This window comes from Empidonax traillii, unplaced genomic scaffold, assembly GCF_003031625.1.
Source record: "Empidonax traillii isolate 1590-97213 ecotype Southwest subspecies unplaced genomic scaffold, ASM303162v1 scaffold1240:size150306, whole genome shotgun sequence".
Lineage (NCBI taxonomy): Eukaryota > Metazoa > Chordata > Aves > Passeriformes > Tyrannidae > Empidonax > Empidonax traillii.
In genome coordinates this window covers 61,818-85,947 of record NW_020956433.1, presented here as the reverse complement: position 1 = coordinate 85,947, position 24,130 = coordinate 61,818, and the positions used below count along the sequence as shown (strand labels likewise).

At 40.6% G+C, this 24,130-nt stretch overlaps 1 protein-coding gene across 2 annotated transcripts in view; it reads right to left on the bottom strand.

Annotated features, from left to right (window-relative positions):
• GLP1R (glucagon like peptide 1 receptor) overlaps positions 1 to 24,130 on the bottom strand; it is an 88,188-nt gene that overhangs the window by 6,301 nt on the left and 57,757 nt on the right. For both annotated transcript variants that reach the window (XM_027906031.1, XM_027906032.1), the window contains 7 exons: positions 23,401 to 23,507; positions 19,848 to 20,001; positions 18,213 to 18,372; positions 9,718 to 9,778; positions 5,525 to 5,594; positions 4,720 to 4,808; positions 366 to 504 (listed from right to left, as the gene is read on the bottom strand). In XM_027906031.1, the coding sequence (XP_027761832.1) occupies positions 366 to 504; positions 4,720 to 4,808; positions 5,525 to 5,594; positions 9,718 to 9,778; positions 18,213 to 18,372; positions 19,848 to 20,001; positions 23,401 to 23,507 (780 nt within the window). The remainder of the gene's footprint in view (positions 1 to 365; positions 505 to 4,719; positions 4,809 to 5,524; positions 5,595 to 9,717; positions 9,779 to 18,212; positions 18,373 to 19,847; positions 20,002 to 23,400; positions 23,508 to 24,130) is intronic.

Sequence of the window (24,130 nt, the reverse complement as noted above, 5' to 3'; positions counted from 1 at the left end):
TATCAAAAACACTGGAGAAAGCACAAAATTTGCTTTCAGCAATGCCATTATACAATTACAGGAAGTCACAGACACTTTTGTTACTGCCTTGAGGTGAACCATAGAAAGTAAATATTAATATATGGACAGGAATATCAGTTTATTGCAGTAAATTCAAGACACTGAAAATAAGAGTATGTGACATTAAGTTGGCTATTAAAAACTAATCCTTATACTTTCCCTTTCACTGTCATAATCCTGTAACATCCAGTGCTAAACTGAAAAAAATATAAGGAACAGGGAACATGCAATGGATGGAGAGAAAGCAGGTCCCCAAATAGCAGCTAAAAAGTATCTTATGCACATGCATACACTGTGAGTGCTACCTGGAATGAAGCAAAGGAGAGTTCAGTAAAAAGCTTCACAAAGCGCAGCATCCCTCTGGCATGCTCATCCGTAATAAAGGCAAAGATGACCTCATGGGTCCCCAGCAGCGGGATCAGAGTCAACGTAGACTTGGCCAGCCTAAGACCACAGAGAAAGAAAAAATACAATGCCACTGAATAGACCATTGTTGATTCAAATGATCATTGGGAATCACTGTTTCTGCATTCTGCTTCTGACACACTGTCAACTTTGGTAAGTCACTGTACCACTTTGTGATGCAAGGTCCTCCTCCAGAGGCTGCAGGAAAAAAAAAGGAATCCTCAAAATAACCTTAGTAAGTTTCCATATGATTTAACTGCCCCTACCCCTTCACTGCAGACCATTTCTTGGTGAGAGCTCCTCTCTGTACCCCGCTGTATTTAACCTGGAAAATCTTCCAAACTCAGAAGTAGGCCATGTGGTGCTTTCTTGCACCTGTGATGTCTTCCTGAGTATCTTTTTCTCCACCTGTAATTTGGGAAAGATGACCAAAACCTACTTTGTTGATGGCCTGAAAGAAATAATCTATCAATAATTCCAGCATTTTAAAAGTATCTTGGCAAAGGGAGGAGTACTTGCTATTCTACTCTGTGGTGTGTTAAATCTTCATTGTAACTACCTGTAACTGTGGAGCACTTTGTCAAGGCAATTAAGCTGCGTTAAAGTGAGTGATGGCTCCATGATTTAAACAGCAAGTTCAAAGACACAGCTAGCAAAGGAAAGAAGACAAACCAACCTGAAATAAACATTTTTCACATGTGAGAAAGCACTGCTCAAGGGATACAACCACGGGGAAAAAAAAAAAATCACAAGAATGATCCTTAACTCTCTTTCGATAGACAACACCCAACAGGATAATGAAAGATGCCTGAGCATCACATGGGAGCTTCCTGGGCCACAGAACCTATCAAGATCTCACAACAATTCAGTAGATATGAAATCACTCATCTAGCAGGGCTTGTCAGTACTTAGCAGATCTTGTGTGCCTGAGGGCTACTGGCTGCTATTGTGAATCATGTAATCATTCAGGTTGGAAGGAACCTCTGGAAGTCTCTGGTCAAACTCCAATTCACAGCAGGTTACTCAAGGCTGTGTCCAGCAAAGTTTTGAATATCTCCAAGGTCCTCCACACCACCTTTGGCCTCTCCTTCAGTGTCAGACCACTCTGACTGTGAATTTGTTTTCATCTGAGATGCAATTGGAATTTCTCTTGCCATAATTTGTGACCTCTACCCTTGTCCTTTCACCGTGACCCTCTGAAAATTCTCCAGCTCCATTTTCTGTATAACCAGCATTAGCTGAAGACTGCACTTAAATCGTTACTTACTCTTCTGTTCTGTGGACTGAATAAACCCATTTTGCAGCACTTCCTCCTGTGCGACCTGGTCCAGCTGCTGAACTGGTTTGGTGCAAAACTCATGCAAGACCCATGAGGTTGGAGGCAAGGGACACATTATTTTTCTTATACCGGGAAGCCTCAAGGTGGACACCAGAAGCAGTCTCACAAGTGCTAAAGGGAGGGGATCAGTCACTTCCCTTGACCTTCTGGCTCTGCCCTTGGTTGTGCAGCTCAGTGTGCAGTCAGCCTACACTGCCACAAGGGCACACTGCTGAACCACATTCAACCTGTTTTCCCCCAGCTTCCCTGGGTCTTCTGTAAAGCAGCGTTCTCCCCAGTAAGTGTCCATCCTGTACTGCTGCTTGAGGTTATCCCACAGCAAGTGCAAGCTTCCTGCCAGCCCACCCCCTGGCCTGCCAATGTCCCTGATACACAAGGACCAAAGGATGACGAATCAAAGCAGCTACTGAAATTAAACAGGTTTACACATACAGATAAGCAGAAATGTAGTTCTTAGTAGACCCAGGCACACCACTGCTTCGGGGGATAAGCGGCTTGTTTAAACAAGCAGCTTACCAGCAAGCCTTGTGAGAGAGGCTGTGCTTCACCACCACCTGCCTGAGACAGAGAAGTGGGAGCCTGATGCTGAATTGGCTCTGGTGACACCACCTGGGTAAAAATAAGGAGTTGTGTAGGTGTACAGAAATCCCCTTGCTTATTTAATCAAAGTTAATTGCTCTAGATGGAATACTTGGAGAGCTCTGCCTATAAAAAGGAAGCCATGCAAAGTCCTATGAAAAGGATTCCTGGGTAAGCAAAATCCCCTTTTTTTCACAACTCCAGTCCTTCTGTAGAGGAAAGGGGTTTGCTGCCATACTGAACAGTGAGCTCGCTGTCATTTAATGAGTGGGCAACAGGAGAGAGGTGAAAGACAGACTGGCAAAACACTTTTCTCCCTTCTATACATATGTGAACTACTAACTTTCTAGGCCACATAGACTAGCCCTTGCTTAAAATAACCCATTCCAGCACAGCAGTTCTGTCTTTCCTCTGCCCAACACCTCTTCCAGTGACTTTCACTGGAAGAGAAGGGGGAAAAGAATTCCAATACAGGAATCTCTGATTACTGGTCTTGTTATCATGAGAAGTAAAAGATTGCTCCAAAACTTCTACTTATAACCACTGACCTCCAGACAGGCCACCAAATCTATAGGCTTCATCGGTGAAGAAGGTAAACTCTTCTGGGTAAACTCTTTCCTGATAAAACCCTTCTGTTTACACAGCAGATTTTTGAACATGTAAAATGTAGAAATGTATCAAAATGCACCTCTGAGAAATGGCTCACCTGCATCAAACCATCCTGCAGAAGTCATGAGGGCAAAGGCTTTTCCCCCTTTGTAAATATACAGGGTAAATTTACAGTCAGACTTTTAAATGGGTTCAAGCCATAAGGACCAGAAAATCCCCCCCTTACACCACCACAAATTTTATCCTGGCAAATAAACCAGAAAATCCCCCCCTTACACCACCACAAATTTTATCCTGGCAAATAAAGGTCAAACATATTAAAATAAAAATTAAAAGAAAAAAAAAAAAGGAGGTTTGAAAACAAAGCTCATTAAAAGAAGTCCTTTTCTCTGCTTTGTGCTCTAAAGATGCACTAGGATTTCCAAAATTTCATGTGAGGTAAAGCAGGTAGGTAACATACAAGGCAACTCTATACTGTGATGAGAATGTTCCAAAATACATGCTTTGTCTAGCTTAGCAATTTTGAAATTGAGTATTTCAATGCTGCAGCCTTCTAAGTCCAGTGCCAGTAGCAGTCCAGCTACCACAGCATGTAGCTCCACACTGGAAAATTCAATAGCTGACTTGTTATTCCTACATTGTTTTTCAGACTGCAATACAAAATTATTCTTCAAGATGCAGAAATGAAGGATGCAACCATGAATCTTAGCAAGGTGATTAAATAACAGGAAGAATAGAGACATGGATAGGGTGAAGCCTGAAAAACAAAAACATTTCTGTGATAACCCTGACATTTCTCTTGAAACATCTCATGCATTCAAGATTGAAAGTTTGTCCCAATAACAACTGGCATGAAGAACAAGGAGCAAAACTGAAAATGACCCCTGTCTTATCTTTCTCAAAGTGAAACCTTTTATTTCTATCCTTTTTTAAAATTTTTTTTCCATTTTTATTTCTTTAATTTTGATAATTACAATGACCAACTTGTCCAACTGTCTGACTACTTCAGGGCTGTTCAAAATGTAAAGCATGTTATTAAGGGCACTGTCCAAATGCCCCTTAAACAGTGACAGTCTTAGGATATCGACCACCTCTCTAGGAAGCCTGTTCTAGTGTTTGAACACCCTTGCTGTAAAGAAACGCTTCCTCATGTCCAGTTTATACCTCCCCTGGTGCAGCTTCAAACCATTCCTATATGTCCTATCACTGGATACCAGGGAGAAGAGCTCAGCTCTACCCTCTCCACTTTCCCTCCTCAGAGAGCTGTAGAAAGCAATGATATCACCCCTCAGAGCCCTTTCCTCCAAACTAAATGAGCCAAAAAGTTCTCAGCCTCTCCTTACACAACATTCCTATCAACCCTTGCACCAGTTTTGTTGCCCTTCTCTGGATGCTTTCAACGACTTTAACATCTAGTACTTGCAAATGCTGCATGTATTTTAAAAATATCTGCTTAATTAATATTCATCCAGTCTAATGGAAGACTGTAAAGTGACAGACATCAAGCCTGCTGTTTATCAATAACACAGCTATAATACCTGCCCTGGCTTCACTGAAGCTTTGCTGGGGATTGACTAAGCAGCCATACCAATGTGTGACACCAAACCTGTGCATTACTCAAAGGCTGTGATTTTTAACCACCTTTGTCAATCCAATCCTGTCATGTACCTTCTTGTCTACTTCTGTTTTGATGGGCATGAAAAGTGCCAGACCACCATAAGACATACCTGCATTTTATGTCAGTTTTGCACATCAAATTAGCCTGCAGTTTGGAGATGATGATGCATATAACTCTGATAAAGATGAGGAAATTTACCTGGAGAAATGAAAGAAGGATTTATATCATCATCCTCATCATCAATAAACACATATGCATAAGTATGCAGGAAAGCTGGTTTGTGTATGGGGTAGGTGTCTGCATCCTGCTACTCTGCAGCTGCAGAATCTTTCACATAACTCAACTCCTTGCTAAGGAGTTGTGCTCTAAATACAACACAAGTCGTCTTTGAAAACACAGGCACTTCAATAAACAAAGCAGGGAAGCCTACCTACTCTCTGGGAAGCGAGACACAGTAGAAGTGTGGGTTGGTCCATCTGCCTTGTCTGGAGATCTGAGACTGACACAATATTGTGGCTGCAGAACATGGCATTTCTACACAATGCCACACATTTTGTGGCTCTTTCACAATGCAGTACCTGAAATATTGTCTCCACCCTCCCTGTACTATCTGCCACATTTTTCTGTTCACTGGGGAATTAACTGGATTGCTGCAGCATGCTGTTTTGTTATCATTTCCTGCCACTACAACATGAGAGCATGTGGCCAAATTAAACAAACAAAAGGCTAGTCTGGAATTCCAGTGATAGAAACCAATTTGGTTTCATAAAATCACGTTTCTGAATGAAAATGCCAGTAGCCTCAAAGGTTATTAGCCTTTGGACGTGCACAAGGGCCATGTGTGCATCTTTGCACTATGTCACGTCCTGTTCTCATGGAAATCTGCCAGCTCGCAGCACACGCTTCATACTCACCCCAATGGCAATGAGAATGGGCAGTCTGATGATCAACCAGTAATTCATGTTATAGTTTCTGGTCCAGCAACTAGGAAGACGACAAAAAGGAGACAAGATGGAAAAGTTTCAGTACATTACTAAAATCCCCTGCTTTTCTTTCTGCCACAGCAATACAGATGGAAAACAATATTAAGGACTAGATACTAGGAAAGCACATCATGCTGACATGGAAACAGAGGCAGTTGCTTCTCAGAAACACTGAATGCTCTGTACTATTACAGCTATCCTAATCCAACTGGATACTACTCACCGGCCTTTCTTGCCCACTAATGGCTAGCTCTCCTCCATAATTTGCTATGAATTATCATCCATTAATTGTGAAGATTTATTCCATTAAAACCAAGGTCAAATTTGTCATATGGCTGAAAGGAGAAGCGAGGGAGAGGGGAATCTGTTTGAATCAGATCTTTCCTGTGTGGTTCCTAGCCTCCTCTTTCCGCACTACATTTATTTGTCCTTATTTTCATAAAGAACCTACTAATTTCAGCCAGGAGAAAGCAACTGAGGCAGCAAACTCTAGTTCCTTCAGCGCATATGCACAGGGTTTCTGGCCCAAAGGGAGTTTTAAAAATTATAAACAAGTAAAATCAAAGATGGGAGCACCAGTTCCTAACTTTTTGTTGACTTGAGCCCTCTGCCAAGTAAGCAGCATGCTGCAGGCAATATAATACTTAATTTCCCCCATGAGTCTCATTTTAGCTTTTTAGATTCCTGTCTCCTTGAGCAATACTGGAGAACGATGACAAGAAAAGTGATGCCTGACAGCCACAGTTTGGGATTGCTGGTTTGAAGTGAACCTTACACAGAGGGGTTTGCACATCTAGTTCTTTTTGGCCCTGCTCTGGCCACAGCCAGTGACCGCCACCGACTGTCTGATGGGCCACATCTGTTCTCAATGGCCCATGTGTTAGGGCAGTGCTCACTTGTTGCTGCAATGACAGCATTCTTAATATTTCTATGAAATAACTTTGTTAGCCTCCTGCCATATTGCTCAGCATTACTCAAAAGCAACAGTCACCAGTAAAGCCAGCAAGTTTCTGCGCTACACAGGCTGCGAAACGTAAACTAGAAAACAGCACTCCAGAAAACATAGTTTCCTTCACAAAACAAGTTTCTCTTCCTCTCCAAGTCTCATCTCTCACCAAAGCATACATAAGCACGATTCTCCTTAAGATTTTTTGACAGACCTAGGAAACTTCAGCTTGGGTGATGGTGATGGAGATTAAACCCTCCCAGCCTTGTAGTGGGACAGTCTAAGAGGAAAGAAAACAGAGCAAACCATGCAGTATGTGGGAAGGATCCATGCTACCCACACCTGCTCACAGACCAGAGAGGAAAGTGTAGCAGCTTGGCTGTGGAAATTCCACATTCCCTTGCAGGTAATGCAAGTCTGAGAAGGTCCCAGGACTTCATTTTTCTTTCAATTTCACTTTAATGCATATAACAAGTGTATTATTGCCACCAGCTGCTCTACAACCTCCAGCTCAATTGTATTTTAGATACTGGAGAAAACAGGTGTACACACTGTGTGAAGTCAGCATGCCTGAGCTGGAATCTGAGTAACAGAAGAACTTAATTGGTATGTGTGACTGGGAACCAGCTTCATGGAGCCTTTGAAATTAATTTTATTTGAACCTCTCAAAATCGATGGGATAATAGGCATGTCTGGAAGTGGGAGTTCTAATTTTCTCACTAGCTGCAATAGATGCAAAGGCAATTTAAAAATTTCTTTATAATAACAGACACTGAGAAACAATTCTTTACATTAACTTTGCTACATTTCTGTGTGAGTTAATTTGCTTCCTGTGGCACATAGCAGTTTCAGCTACTTTTAAAGTTATACAAATGTGTGCAATAAAAACACCACTACAGGTCAATTATAGTGTCATGGCTATTAAAGTGTCCAGAAAATAAAACTGGTATATCTGTCCATGATTTCTTGTCCATTTGTTCTTTCTGTGATTGTCACACTGGTAAATGCACCAACATCTACTGTGTTTGGGATCTATCCCTGGAGTTTGCTCAGCACCACTCAGAAGATGCTTGGCAACTAATAGCCTCAGAGCCATGAGTGGAGAATTTGTCCAGTGAAACAAATGCTACTGGGAAGTTTCTGCTTTTGCTTACCAATCCTGTAGTCTTTTTCTAAAAGTGAAAACATTAAATTTTTACCTTGAAGAGTTAGAGCTGAATGGCTCCATTTTTAAAACGGGATTGTAGGCTGGCTGTTTTCCTCTCATACTTTATTGCAGACGGGAACAAAAATGTGTAAGTATCAGCTTTTTAGGCACAGTCTAATAACTAAGAACAGCAGCTTGCTTTTAATTTTATTTCTGAACTAGACAAAGTATTTTTCAATAGCTCACTTTTAAAACATTAATTGCTTTCTAGAGGAGTTTATAGCTGCACATGTAAGGAAAGAAGAAGCCAGTGTGCAAGTAAGTCTTGAAGACTTTGGTCCTTCATTCAAACGGCTACGTTCACAAGACTGCCTCAAATTCCCAGCCCTGACTACATTTACTTCCAGTTACTCTTCATAGCCAGGCAAATAGTTAAATCACAAATGAAATTTACAGCCTGCTGCACATCCACAGTGACAGCGCTATGGCAAACAGCATGAAGGATATCCCTGGCTGCTCCAACAAATGCCTGCCCAAGGCACAGAAATCCTGCCTTTCAGAGCAGCTGCTGCACATGGTTATTTATTGCTGTATTTTACAAATATTTAGACAAGATTTAGAAAATTCAATAAGGTGCAAGATTGCCCCTTTTAAGGTCCGCTGAGGGCAGTGAGTGACAGTTTTCCCTAATAGAAAGCATAAATCAGCTCTGAGCACCGCATAATGTAGGAGGCTCAGTATGGGCACTTTGAATACATTTTCTACATCAATGGCAAGATATGTCCATGGAATGCTGCCTGCTCAGAGGCTGCATGGTCTCTATACCTATTCTGATAATTTCCACAAAACTTGCAATACATCAGTACAGCCACAGAATAATGTCAAGTCAACCTTGAAAAGGAAAGTCAGAAAATCCTAACATTGCTTAAGCCAGAAAAGGCAGCTTTGATTGCACTGGTTCAGTACTATGAAGAACACTAAAAAAAGAGCTGGTTCTTAATACTAACAAACACCACAAAACAGTCTGGGGGTGGGTCTGAGTACATTGAATTTTCACACTGCATCATCCCTCCAGCAAGGATTATGTCTGGGGGGAAATAAGAAGAAAAAAAAGGAAGAAAAAAAGGAAAAGGAAAAAAAAAAGAAAAATTAAAAAAAAGGGGAAAAAAAAGGACCTTCTACAAAAGTTTGCTTACGTAGTTTGGAAACTAAGTAAGAAAAAAACCCATTAAATAGTAAATTTATAATAAAAATGAAATAGCATACATTTAATTATTTCATCATAAAGACAGCTATCCAAATATTTCCAGGCAGCCACTGCCACTAAAAAGAGGAAACCACTTTCCTCCCTTTTTTTAAAAATTTTTACTTTTAAAAACCTCAGCAAATGCTACAAATGCCTACAATGCAATTTGGTACATAAAGCATATAAAAAGGTAATTTTTTCAGAACAGCCATTATGGTAAAAACAGATGAAAAGTATTCTGTGTTTTACAGCAGTCTTCTGCATGACATAGTTGACTTCAGCAAACTAACGTAAGCAGACAGAGAATGTGCATTTGTTTTAAGAAAATCTAAGTAATGGAAGCTTAAATAAGAGCAGGCAATCACAACCCTGCTGCTAGGCATAAGCTAACCACTACAAATCGCAGGCAGAATCCTGTGGGAGGTTGTTGCCTCCCTCTGAACCATAACTGTAAAGGCTACTGCCAAAGGCACAGCATCAGGAGTGGTCTTGGTTGGTATGATGACTTCTACTGTTGATACTGTAACTACAGAAAAACAAAACATACCTTTCCTTGACCTGCAAAAGGATAGATTCATTCAGACATGCAGAAAATTTTCATCAGAAAAGAACATATGCTCCTTTCTGAAATGTTATGCAAGACTTTCAGACAAAACAGAAGCAATTATGTGAGGTTTCAGCACATTGCCAAAGCAAACCACACCGAACAGAAAGCAAACAATGACCTGCTGGTGCACACATACAGCACAAATGAGATAGCTAGAAAAAATCAGAACTAAACCAACCCTTCATCTTCATAAAGGTACTTGACAGTTCCCCAGAGGATAACAAACAGCATTGGCACACCTGGGAAGAGAGGAGACAAGGTTGACACTGACACTGAGAATGGGAAAAGCAGAGAGGAGGACAACACCACCACCCCCCCCCATACAAACACCATAATGAAGAGCAACATGATTAACTGGTGGCAGGGTTGCAGCTCCTATCCGGCACAGATGGCCATCAACAGTGGGAGGAGGTATTTAACCTACAAGTAACTAATAGATACAACTCATTTTTTCCTGGTCTTTCTCCTAGTGCCCAATAGGCATGAAAAATGAACAACAACAGAACTGCCCCCATACTTGGCACATATCACCTCTTCTACGGAACAGAAGAGTTTCCCGGAGTGGCCAAGGGAATCAGCTTTGGAAGCTCTAGTAGCCTCTGTACTCACATGAGAGAGGAGTGTGCTCTGACCCTGACCTTTGCCTCCAAATTTCTGCCTGTGGGTCACCTACCCTGCATTCAGGCAGCACCAAGCTCAGGCTATCTATTGGCATCAGGGCTGGAGCACACCCCAGCCCACATATCCCCAACAGCAGAAGGAGTGTGGGCACACCTAGCAAGTTTGCTCGGGCCTTCCCCACAGAGAAGTCCCAAGTTTGGGCTGCAGGACTGGATTGGGCTTGAGTGGCTGCAGCAAAGACAGCACCTTGCTTTGAGAAGAGGCTTGGCCCTACCCTTACCTCTGACAGTGCATGTGCCACAGTTGGTCAATTTATCTGGGGTGTAAAGGGAAGAGAGACAAGCCCAACAAGCTGGCAGACATTACCTGCTTTATAGTGTCAAAGGCTCTCAAATGAATATCTTCCATTTATGAAATGCCTATGTCATGAAAAATAATTTAAAAGTGCATCTACCAACCAATACTCAGAACAGGGAATGCCAAAAAAAAGCACACAAGGAAGGAAAGCAGGTTGAGACTGAAAGAGCAGGATGAGGTATTTCTGCCTAGGGATGGATCAAGATGGTCTAATTCCACTGAGTACCTCCTTGGTCAGTATTTCATGCTGCGTGTACATTGTATGGAAAGGGCAACATTTACTGTACTTTGTAATTGCATTCTTAAAAAATCGGGGTACAGCAGTAAGTGCTGCACAGGGCAAACACACAGTTCCTGGCAACAAAAGCCACAGAGAAATTGGTCATCACCTGCAGTCTGAATATCTCAAGCTGTTATCTGTAGTGGGTATTATAAGTAAAAAACCCTTCTCTCTTGCACTCTAGACTATCTCTATTCTCAGAACAGCTAAATACTACAGACACAGAAGAAAAGTATTCCCCTTAATCAGTTAAAAATGGAGAGAATAAAGAGCAGCAAGAAAAAAAAATTACTAATAATTAGAATAATAGCAAAGATAATGAGTTGAGTAGAGATTATTTGGGCAAGTGGTTGAACATGTTCCATGAATATACCTGACACTGAGAATACACAATATTATGGGAGCAAAGTTTCTAAGAACTCTGTGCTGTTTTCATAGTGGCATAAAGGGACTAAGAACAGGTTCATTGCAAATCACTTCCAAACCAAATAAGCCTTTGATTCACAGAAATGAATTATAGTTTGAATTATTCCTTTCTTGACTTTGCTGAGAATTAAGACATCTTAATGTGAAAGTTACAGGATAAGACACAAACACAGAGAGCACAAAGGCTGTATGTCAGTGGATATATCATTTGACACATCAAGTGATTTGTGGATATCTCCATCTTCTGGATACCCCTTGACATCTACCAAATTCACAAAGCCTTGTCTTGAGAAATGGGTGGCTCTGAAAACCACCTGGGACACACTCTCAGCAGATGGGAATGCATCCAGTTTTACAAAGCCCTTGTGAAGATCTAAAGAGAAGACTGACTCAAAAATATTCCCTAATTCACTTCAAGCCTGTAGAAGTCTTTCATAACAGCAAGAGGGCAAAGTTTAAAGCATCTCTGCAATAGCTGTACTATTCAAGGATCACTGAGACTCTCCAAAGATTAATTAACAATTTCGACACCTAATTACCCTGCATTAACTGGCACAAGCTCACATATTATTCTGGTTACTTCACTCAATCAAGAGACTTCTGTCTGGTTTGAACAGGGAGTGGAAGTAAACTGCATACAACTCTTTGAATAAATACTACAGATGACTATATTTCATTAACAGAATCAGTGGTGTATTCCACTGGGCTCCCAACACTCACGCCTTTTGGGGCATTTGAGTTTCAGTCCTACACTTCTTCCTCTTGCTGCTGCTATTCAGAGAATATCAGATATCCAAGAAAAAAAATTGTACTCATTTATAGGATGCACTTAATAAAGATATAGGCTGAACTCCTTCTGGTTTTGCTTTTTATCACACAGAAAGCTCTGAGAATGATCTTTTCCTAGATTAACTGACCAGAGACAGGTCTCGAATTCTGGAAATGGTCAATGTCTACTTTTTTCTGTACTGCATCACTGTTGAAGATGCCAGAAATTACAACAGCCTGCTCATAATTGCTTCTGCGATGTTAATTGTTGCAGGCTGATAGCTGACCCAAAATCTTTGAATACTACATGGTGATTATGAAATCTGTCAAGTGTACTAGGAAATAAGCCTGCTGACAGTTCAGCTAATACAGTTCAACTTCAAATGACTGGGCATCTGAATTATAGGCTGCAATAATAATATATATTATGGATGATGAGAAAGTAATGGAACTGCCAAATCAACACCTTAACACCCCACCGCACAAATAAGCAGCTGAACTCTTTTAGTTTCACTCTAGCTTATATATTCTACACCTGGTCAGGTGTCTGCATAGTAAGAAAAAAAAGTTGGAAAACCAGGCATTTTCCAGAATGACAAAAGGATGGGGCAGGTAGGAAAAGAAAACTGTAAGAAAATCTGCACAGGTTGACATTTTCAGAATGCTCCACTGTCCTGAATTAGCAGAGGGGCAAGAAATTCGTGGAGCTGCTAATGGAAGTTACCATGTCCTGATGGCAGCATGTAGTAATCGATCTCTTCATTTAATGGGTCTAAGATATTTTGGTAACGGAACAGAAAAGCTCAGGTTTGTTCTGGAATGCACAAAGTCCCAGTTACCATGAAAGGTGTCACCAGGTGGTGCTATTCCATGCCATCTTCTTTCCCTTACCTCCACGTGCAAGCAAGTTTTCATTCTTACAGACACACTGTATTTGTAGCTTTGCCCTGTATACACTTCCCATAAAGGCAAATTCAGGAAAGATACATTAGGAGCAAGAGAGGCTCCCCTCATCCTCATGTGCTGATTAGAGATTCTTCCTGAAGTGAACCTGTAGGACCAGAGCACTGCCATCCTGCTAAGACCCTTAAACGAGGACATATTCTGAATATAGCATTTTAAGACTGTATTTAATCTGTAACCTGACATCACTGGTTTCCATGTGTGCTAAGTTCAACCTCCAAGACAATTAGGCACACAAACCAGAAGGACACTACTGCTGCCAGAACAATTTCAGTCCTCTTTCTCTCAGAAAGCATCCGGGATGCTCTGACTTGAATCAACTGCTTGATGTGTGAATGCATGAACGTTGAGATGAGGAACCGAAAGAACTGATAAATAAATATGAGTAGATGTAGAAGGAGTAAAAGCACTGATGATGTGAGAAGAAAAGATGAAACATTTTTTACTTCTAAGAAATGAAAAGAATGGAAGGCTTTATTCTAGAAGACAAAGAGTGAAGAGAATTAAGAGGAACTTCTGACATGCATTTCCTACCAAGATCAGTCTGGATACAAAACCTATTTTCATATCCTCGTTTGAAACACCATTTTCATTTGAATACAGAAGAGAAGTGGTCAGTGCAATGAATGCATCCTGTTGCTACATTGAGTTCATACTGGCCTTCTGAAAGAAGGTTTCTTACTGCCTCAGTTCCAGTAGGATCTTCCTTGCAATCAGAATGTAGATTTTGATGCCCTAGAGAGGCTTCCTGCTTTTGACAGCTTCATTCCCTTAAAGTATTCTTCCTTAGAGCAAGTTTGGATTGCCAAGGCTTGGAAGGAAATGGATTATTTATTTTTTATGGCAACTTCCCTGATGCAAGAGCAGCTGGGTGTAAAATTGCCATAGAAGCTCAGAGAATATTTAGCTTTTTATTAGCATTTTCTTCTTAACCTTTAGTGCTGAAAATGGTCTCCTGTTGTTCTTCCTGTCTGGATGTCACACACAGTCACTATGTGATATTTCTATTTTTCCCCATTCTTCCCTCCTCCCTACTCCTAAATGTGAACAGGTCCTTTTCCCACTAAAAGCTTCTGATACAGCAGCATTACAGTATAAACTGCTCTTCTCCAGAGACTACTGTTAGTTTGAAGTCAACGCCAGGCTTGGCAGCTATTCCCTTGGGCTCGGATGCTGTGAACACCATGTTGGTGTCCTGGACAACCTGATTCAGAGCATTGTGCACATCCCAAGAAACAAACAAAACAAAAAGTAAACATCTTGGTCTCCGTAGTTAGGTTGAGTTTTTCCCTTCCCTCTTCTACAGATGTTTTTTATTCTCTCTAGAAGGTGAGATCCATGGGCAAGGATTTCTCTTATGCCACAGGAAGGAAGCACCAGGTACCAGCAGTGTATAGTAACAGATCTTTTTTTCTGCAAGTGATAATGACTATGTAAATCAACATCCGTTTTAGCTGCTGTGGTGCTGACCCCCAGACTGAAGGAAATAACTCGTCTACCTGCTCTTCTACTAGTCTATCAAAAATTTTGGGGTTTGATGCTGTTAGTGTTTCTGCCTTTTTTTACCTCCATCAGCCTTGAAAATGGCATAAACCATTGTTTTTGCAGTAAGATATGTGGAAATTAAGGTTGACACAAATGTATGAAAGTCAGCTTATACAGAGAAATAGAAGGCATAAGCAAGACATATTCCACATTAAATCAAATAGGATAAATTTCATTTTTTTCAAATGCCATCTCAAAGCCTAGTATGGCACAAAATCTCAGCAAGGAAGTGGCCATTAGGAATACAGTTACCTCACAAGTAATAGGGAAAGTTTATAGAATCCTATCAATACACATGATGTTGATATAAATGACTCCCAATTTATAAAACTGCATTAGTTTCCAGAAGACTATCAAGATTTTATAACTTTTCTAGGTTTTGCAAAGTACAATAACACAAGATAAACAGACTTATCCCTTTGTGAACACTTCAACAGCAAAGAATAATTACTCATTTGAACTGATAATAAATGGACTACTGCCTAATAACTGACTTAGAATTTACTGAAAAGATCATATAGCAAAAATATATTTGGAATATCTTGGAACAACCGGTCTACTGTGGACTGATGGTGTCCATTGGATAGAGAAGGGAAAGAGAATCTAAGTCATAGGCTTGCCAAGCTGGTGAAGAGGACTTTAAACTAAAGTTGCTGGGGAAGGGGATCCTCAATCCATCCTACTCCTACCAATTTGATGCCAGTGCCAGCAATAGATGATGAGGCCCAGAGCCTGGAGGGATTACTGGTCAGCAGAAAAGTAGCTGAAAAGCAGCATGAAGAAACATCAGCCACTCCAGACATTAACTCCGAGTCATCAGGGACACAACTGAAATGCCTGTATGCAAACACACATAGCATGAGGCATGAACAGGAGGAATCAGAGATGTGTGCACACCTGCAGGGCTATGATCTTACTGCCATCACAGAGCCATGGTGGGATGGCTCCTGACTGGAGTGTTGGAACAGAAGGACACAGGCTCCTAAGGAAGTCCAGGCAGGAGGGTATGTTGCCATCTATGTCAGTGAGAGCTGGAGTGTATGGAGCTCCACTGGGGGATGGATAAGGACCTGACCGGCGTCTTATGAGTCAGGATGAAAGGCAGGGCATAGACAGGTGACACAGTGGGGGTCTGCTGCCAGCCACCAACCTGGAAGTCCAAGCAGATGAGGTCCTCTATAGACAGACAGGAGCAGCCTCACATTCACAAGCCCTGGTCCTCACAGGGGACTTCAGCCACTCCCATATCTGTTGGAGGGAAAACACACCAGGGCACAAAAGCAATCCAGGAGGTTCCTGGTATGCCTTGGTGATAATTTCCTTCTCCAAGTGACAAAGGAGCCGATGAGGAAAGGTGCTATGCTGGACCTTGTTCTCACCAACAAGGAGGAGCAGGTGGGGAATGTGAGGCTCAAGGGCAGCCTTGGCTGCAGTGACCATAAAATGGTGAAATTCAAGATCCCTTGAAGGAAGTAAGAAGGGTGCACACCAACCCCAGTACTCTGCACTTCAGGAGAACAGATTTTGGTGTGGTCTGAGAGTGATCACAGTTATAATTAGAAGAAATAACAACATGAAGTGACTAACACCCACGGTGTTTTTAAACAATACACATATGAAATTTTTATACATAAATATGTATCAAATGATGACTAATGAACAGGTTAAAAAAATTACCCTGTAAGAGGACAATTCATTAGTTGGACAAAGGATTGGGGTATCAAATCAGCTCTGACAATCTCATAAATATTTTTTTTGTTCTGGCTTTATTTTATAATTGATAAACTATTTAAAAGAGCAGGACACTCTTAGCTCAAACAGGAACTTATTATCTCTCTGAAGCCTCAGCATTATGCTGAGTCTATCATGCTGCTAAAAAAAAAAAAACTGAATAAAAAACTTCTGAGCATTGCATACAGTAGAAAGTCACCCAGTGAGGGACTTGACCACCCAAAAAATGGAATCACCAGTGAAGAAGCAGAAAGAGGGGGGAAAAATCTTTGTATCTTTCCCTTGGTTAGAGGTGAAACTGTTATCTGGTATAACTAATCCAGGAGCACTGAATCAGCAGATGCTTCTGCATTTAAAGGTAGAGAATTATTGGCAAGGTTTGCACATGCAGACACATCTGGAATAGCAAGAAACTGTACAGATGAGGATTGAATGGCATGGACAGACCTTTCTGGGAAGCTTGGATGAAGCCCATATATCCAGTGCCAAGTTCTGACCCTGCTGCTCATTTCCACAAACTCATCCAGAAATTCAATATACAGTAGCAAAACTGCCATTGTAAAGGAAGAAAAAAACCAAAATAACATCTTCTGTTTCTGTCTTCTGCTTTTGCAGGAGACAAACTCCAAATAGAAGTGATTCAGACCAAAACCAGCCTATCCCTTTCTTATAGAACACCATAATCCCCTCGGGATTTGACTAGATATAATTTAGTTCTAATTTCTTTTCCATTTCCTTTCATGACCTCAGTCAGTGCTTCAGGATAGCTCCCCCCGCCTTTTCTTTTAATTAAATTGAGGGTATGATTAAAACATATATAGTTCAAATGTTATACGAAATGGTGTTGCTTTCGCTGCATGCCCTAAATAAAAGAATATGGAAGATACAGAATTTCAACTAAAACTTTCCAGCAGGAAACCGCTATTATTTGCATTTATTTATTCCCATCAGTATGCCAGAAAGCCTTTGTTCCTCATATATCACTGTTCAGTAGAATGGGGTAATTCACAATAACCCATTTATACGCATTTTACCCGGGAACTAATTTGTTAAAATATTCACAGTTGAGATCTATGGAGAGAAAAGAAGAGGCAAAGCAATTTAAATGCTCAGACTAGCTTCTGTGAAAGCACTTGCAGTATTTACTTGGATTTACTCTCAGCTTTCCAAAAGTGGCATGATTCCACCAAAAGGGGAGGGTAGAGAAGAGGGAGAAAATGCAATAAAAACCCATAAATGATCATTCCAAAAATAGGATGAATCCTGAACTCTAATGTATTTTCAGGTGAATTGGAAAGTGAAAGAATCAAAGCTTTAGCATTTCTACACAAGGTGGCCCTTGCTCAACCAACTGATTTCAAGGCATCACAATCCTTGATTTCAAGCACACACATGCCCATGGCACATACATCCTGACCTTTTTTTTCCCCAAAAATCCCAATTGGACCTGCTCTGCCCACTTAATCAACCTGACAATTCACTGCCAGCAGCTCCTTGTTCACTGGCCCCTTTGCATCCCCCTGCTAACGCTGCCACCATTTCTCTACTGTTATCCTCACCCAGATGCAAGGCATCATTGCTATTTTGCACCACAAGTAGTTAATACATCTTTAAATGCAATGAAAAATTTTCAGGAGATGAAACAGAGCAGTTCAGAAAAGTCCACACCCACGTGGAACCACTGACATGTAATTTGTACTGGGAAGCTGATGACTTGCAGAAAAAGTGCCATGTGCCTGCCACTGGTCTGTGGAGTTTCTGTGGTGTCACACAGCCCCTGCGTTATGAACCCACAGCTTCTACTCCGTGAGCATCCAGGAGCTGTGACAGCCCAGCACCCTCCAGCTCAAAAAAGGTAAGGGATTGGGAACAAAAAGGGAATGCGGAGTGCAGGACTTGAACTGGGCAGCACGAGGGTAGACACACAGTTTTCCCCGTTATACCATCTGCCAGTGCAGCCACAAGCAGACAAATCAACTTACCCCAGCCAATGCAGAGGTAAAGCCGAAAAATCCTTTGCTCAGAGAAGACTGAAAGTACCAGCAGCGTGTAAAGGTACATGCCTTCCACCAGCAACCAGTAGTAGTTTGCAGCCACACAATACTGCATCATCACAAAGACCAACCGGCAGCTGAGCGATTCCTGTGAGAGAAGAAAGCACAGCCCAGATGAATGCAACAGGGGCCAAGAGTAGATACTAACATAAAAAACTGGTTCTCTCTCCTACTTCTAATCCACAAAAAAATGCCTGCTAAACTAATCACGTTTGAGTACTGAAGGGACAGAAGCCAGTAATGGGTGCTATACGCAGCAGACAGATGCTTTTAACAACATTCCTCCTTTAAAAACCAAAAAGTACACATTCTGCATTTAGAATAATAAGCAATAGATTGTATCTCAATAAGCAACAGATTACATCTTGAAAAGCATGACACAAAGATAAAAAGAACAAGTGAAAGGTACTATATCAAATGCTGTCAGTGAATCTTTACATTTCCCCAGATACTCTAATCTGCAGTTGAGAATTTCTCTATTAAAGAGCAAACCGTGGATGCCATACTGTTGACTATTTCCCAAAGCAGGGATTTTTTAACAGAATAGCAATATTGCCCAGTGCACCACATTTAAGAGCAAAATCTCTCATAGTTGGCAAATTACAGAGATGGTCAGCAGGGCCTTAGTTAAGCATGAAACCTGATTACTTAATTAAAATATCCATCAGATCTGATGAAACCACTATTGAATAAGCAGTCTGTACAAGAATAAAGCCTAGGCTTTTTGGAAGAGGAAATTACTGGCAATCCAATATGAACATTTCCAAACCATTTGAGATGTGTATTACAATGTTATTTTCTGGCAATTGACACACTGCAGATGAGAAAAAAAAACAACCATCATAGAAGGTTCACTATGTGGTATAAGCGCTTAAGCCTTAGGCAGTGTTAGAAAAGGATGGGTACTAAGGATGCATCAGAAGACTTAGCCTTTACAACCCCAACCCTATATAGCAGCAGTAAATGCTGTACCCATGTTTTAGAACCACAAGAACTATACAGATAATAAAAATACCTTTCTTTTAGGATTCAAGTACATTTTGTATTCCAAATTCAATTGCGAATGGACACTTACATCGTGTGTACAAAAAAAGGTGTATATCCTCTCCCATCAGTTAGAAGTATTTAATTATCCTGTTCCTCTGAAGCTTTTCTAAATACTTTCAAATTTGCATTTTAATCAGATGCTTACATTTTTCTCCTGTCATCAAGAGACTAAGGACCTCTAAGAACAACCAGTTAATTTGGTCATTATACAAGGCAGACAGTCCTATCACAAAAGGTGCTGGCTTAGGGAGCTCAAAGCCCTCTTGTCACTGCTAGAAAGAAATGAACCTGCAGCATGAGAAGAAGATATGGGCATTTGTACATATACATATATATAAATATATATATATATAAAAAGCAATTTCTTCATGTTTCCTCTGTCCATTGGGGGCAAACTTCTCACAGGTAGACAAACATGCCACACCATCAACTAAAGAATTAAATTATCTGATCTCATGCAGACACACACAGTGATGACTTCAGTATCCTAAGAACCACCACAGTGTCTGGCCTTACCTGGAAGGCAATAAGTCCTTCCCACTGGTGCTCTTGTGTGGCTGTGCTGTACATCCACTTCACCACTGAATCTTTAATGAAAACAGATATAGCCCGGAGGATGAAAGAGGTGAAGAGGTTCAGGTGAATGTAATTCCTCGTGCAATGCAGATGCCTGTAAAAAACCCAAACTAGTCATGATCCACTACCTATGTAAAAGCTGCAACATCACACATAGGAAGGAATAACAAGCCCTGTAGGGAATCAGAAGGTACCAGAGGAAATCCCATAACTTGAGAATCACTGTAGGGATTTCAAACTGTCTTTGGGAAGAAATCACTAGCAAGGAAAAGATATTCGAAACTTCAGGCCTAAGACTGAATATTTGGGGAAAGAAAGGAGACCAATGTGTTAAGGAAAAAAATTTAAAAGATTAAAAAGTGTAACAATTAAGTCATTTTCAGAAGACATATCTGAAAGGACTAAAAAAGTCAAGTTTCACATAATGCTGAAGCTAATTGCTTCAAATTGACCCCAATGTCACTGCACAGGTTTACTTTGGCAAAGCTCAGGAACTGGTGCAGTGCAGCTTCTGGCTGTGCTCAAACCCACAATGAAAAAACATCCACCTGTAAATTACAACTTTGACAACAAGAGAAAAATCTGCATTCAAATTGCTTCCTGGGGGAATTGTAAATATTCTCGGTAGAAGTAAAAGGAACAGACTTTTCACCTCTGCTTTCAGAATGGAAAACAAACAAACAAACAAAAACCAAAGAAAAAAATCCTCTTGAATTTCAGCAGTCAGCTGCAAAGACAATAAAACTGCTACTTGTCAAAAAAGAGCATATTAAGGGATAGCAAAAGAAACTGCAGTCATGCAAATGGCATCCAACTGCAGAGTGCTGTTTTAGCAGCCTTATCCACAAACATTTTTCTTCCAGCTCTGCAAGGGTACACAATTTGGCTCAAAGGAAGTTATACTGGGTAAAACTCTTTTTAAATGCTAAAAGATAGGGTAAACATATGGTAATCAGCAATTATTCAAGCAAGAGTTTCGGTGAACTTACACTTTAAATGTCTGTTTTTTACAGCTCTATAAATTTTGGTAAAAAAATTGACTAGGTCTGAAAGTTAGAGGCTTTGAACTGAAGAAGAAGAATAATTTTTTTCATAGTTGTAATGGAATTTTTTAATCACTTTTAAGTTGCACCTTATTTCAAAACTTACCTATTATAAATATTTATTTTCCTTTAACTCAAAATTCATTTGTTGCTACCCTTCAGAACTGCTACACATTTCAATCTGCTTGAAAAAATTATGTAAAATAGGCAATTGAAGAAAATAGGTTGCAAATAGTTACTGAGTATTTCTGCTACAGGCAACGCAAGTTATTCAAATTGTTTCAGTCATGACGTTATGGGCCTAATTCAGCTTATACCACTGAAATTACAGATTTTTCTTCCATTTCTTTTGGAAGATGCAAAATAGGACTCTAAAGAAATAGTTTCTTCTGCTATATCCTCATTAAAGACAATTATGAAGGTTATTTTGTAATCTAAGAACTTAAAAAGGCCCATCAGCATTCAAGTGTCATTGAACTAGATTTCAATTCCCATTTCTTGAGGCTGCACAGCTCCAGGGAGAGGCCACAGGCAGAAATTCCAGTCAGAATAATTTGCATAGGAGTAGGTCTCATGTATTTCATGAGATTCAGGACCAAACTGTCTCCTGATAGACAATTTAGACAGGGAAGCACAAAATGGATTGATGGCATAGTTTTAACAAGACTCTTGGCCCTTTTAACATCTCTGGAACCTCATTTCCAGAATAAGAATCACACACTCTTGTACACTTCTCCAGTCCCTGCATCACAGCTGAAGGAAAAATTGCTAAAGCATGGCCTCACAAAAGTCAGGGCATCAAAATTCCCTCTCTCCTACCAGTCCTTGGTGACAAACTTGCTCTTTGTTCCCTGCCAGAAAACATGCACATCCTTTCTTCCTTCCTTCAAAAAGTATATGGTTGTGCTCTGTGACCTTTACATTTGGGCTGCTAAGATTACTCAAAAAGTGTCATTGATAGGTGAAATGAGGAGAAAACACTCATCCTGGGAGACATTTGGAGACTTGAAGACCATCTGGTGTTTTGTCAGATGGGTCCCAAAGTTGCACAGGTAGAAACGTACAATTCATAATTATCACATGGCATTCACAGTGGGTGAGCGTGTCTCTGCATTTCCGCAGTCCCTTTAAAACTTCCTTGAGATTGCTTGCCTATGCTTCTCCACTGCAAGAAGGATGGATAACACAGTGCTAAAAGGTACAATATTAGAAGGCTTGCATCATTTCAGTTTTGGAAATTAGAAGTTAAAAGGCATGAGTGACCTTTTTAAATACATAAGGGGTATAAACACACAGGAGGGAGAAAAGGAAAGGGAGTGCCTTCCTAAATGTAGAGTGCAGACACCACAGCAAATGATCAATAACGGGAAATGGTAACTTTTTAGTCAGAAAAGAAAGTTTCTTAAGGATCAGAGCACTGAAGGTTCCTGACCTGATTTCAAATAAGAGTAGCAGGAGATGGAAAACTCTACCTTTTAGGAGAAGCAGCCTCATCAGCATGTAAGACAGGACCTGGTTATGTACAGCAGCAAGGAACAGGGTTTTGTGGCAGAGGGACTTCATTCCCGCAACAGAGCAGGATAACATCTTTGTGTTTTCTAAATATCAGTCTCCTATGCTCAGCATCCCCAAGCCACAGGACAGTCTGGCTGGAATCAAGATATCTCTTGCATTTACAGAGGAAACAAAGAGATCTCTCTTGGAGTCCAAAGTTGTGTTTTGGTTTGTTTGGGTTTTTTTTTTGATTTTTTTAACCAAACATACACAGCGTATCATGGGCATGTGCAACCAAGAGTCTCTCAATGCACTCCACAGAATTTGTAGGTGCAAACCTGGATGAACTCATCCATATGGCCAGGTGACAGCAATTTATTTCACATAAACTTTTCAAGTTTCAAAATTAGGTTCTCTTTTACATTGCAAAAGAAGTAAGAATTTCTAAAAGTTCTCCAAAGAGAAAAATTGTTTGAAAAATCCCTGTCTGCACACCTTGCACGTGAGGGCTGGGAAATCGGCCAGACTGAGATTTATGCTCTGTGTAACTCCAAGCAAGGCAAGACGAAAATTTCTCTCCTAAATGTCTTTGCCCATGTCAGACTTGTGCCTCATCTGCAAGGTGACACCATGAAGGAATGCTGGCATCTCTCTCTTTTACCACCTCTTCCAGTGGAAATTTCATTGAAATAAAAATTGTCACAACAAAATATTCCAATTGACAGAAAGTATCTGTTCCACATATTCATACAGGAAACTGCAAAAATTCGGCAGTTTTACTTGCATTTTGAGAAGAAATTATTTTAGAAAGGAACACAGAATTGACAAAAGATAGAGAAATGATGAGGTGATGGAAGGAAAGAAAAAATAATCAAAAGTTTCTGTCAAAGTCTGACACATTCATACAGAAAAACATAGAACCTTTATTCCACTCTCTTCAAAGCTTCGCCAGTTACCTGAATCCAAGAAGAATGGCAGTTGCTATTACAAGGGCAGAGAAGGAAAGAGCATATCCAATGGTGTATATGATGGACAAATTCAGGAGCTGTTCTTCTGGTGCATCCTGAGAGCATATAAAGGAGAAAAAGAAAAACAAGAAAGGGGAGGGGGAAAAGACAGAGCTCATGGGCTTCAGTTCTTTTCTCCCAGCTGCTTTCTAACTTTTCTTAATGATAACCAGAAATCATTCTCCTACTTGCAAGTTAAATGCACATATCAAATCAGTCTTCCACTCTCCATACGCTCTAAAGAAATAAAAATTTAATCTTAATTCCTCAGCTGCTCCCAGGTGTTCACTCAAACAGTGGGGTTTTGCAGCTAGGCTAGAAAAATAGATAATGTGACATTATTTCATAAGAAAGTTGGAGAGGCATGAATTACCACACAAGCAAGTCTTAAAATACGGGGCAAGAAGCACAGACACAACTCAGTTCTGCAGTAAAAATGGCAAAGTTTATCTTTTCAGACTTGAACACTTCAAGCAAGTGTCCTTATTGTGGTTAACGAGAGGGGTATTTTGGCTACATCAATATTCAGAAATGAGTGTCCCTGGTGGTGCAGTGGCTAAACCACAGCGTTGTCAACGCTGAGATCTGGGTTCGATTCCTGGTTAGGACACTCCCCGGGCAGATGGAGCTCATTAGCCCTGTAAGGCAATCCATCTACGTCCTGAGGACCTCGCTGCCA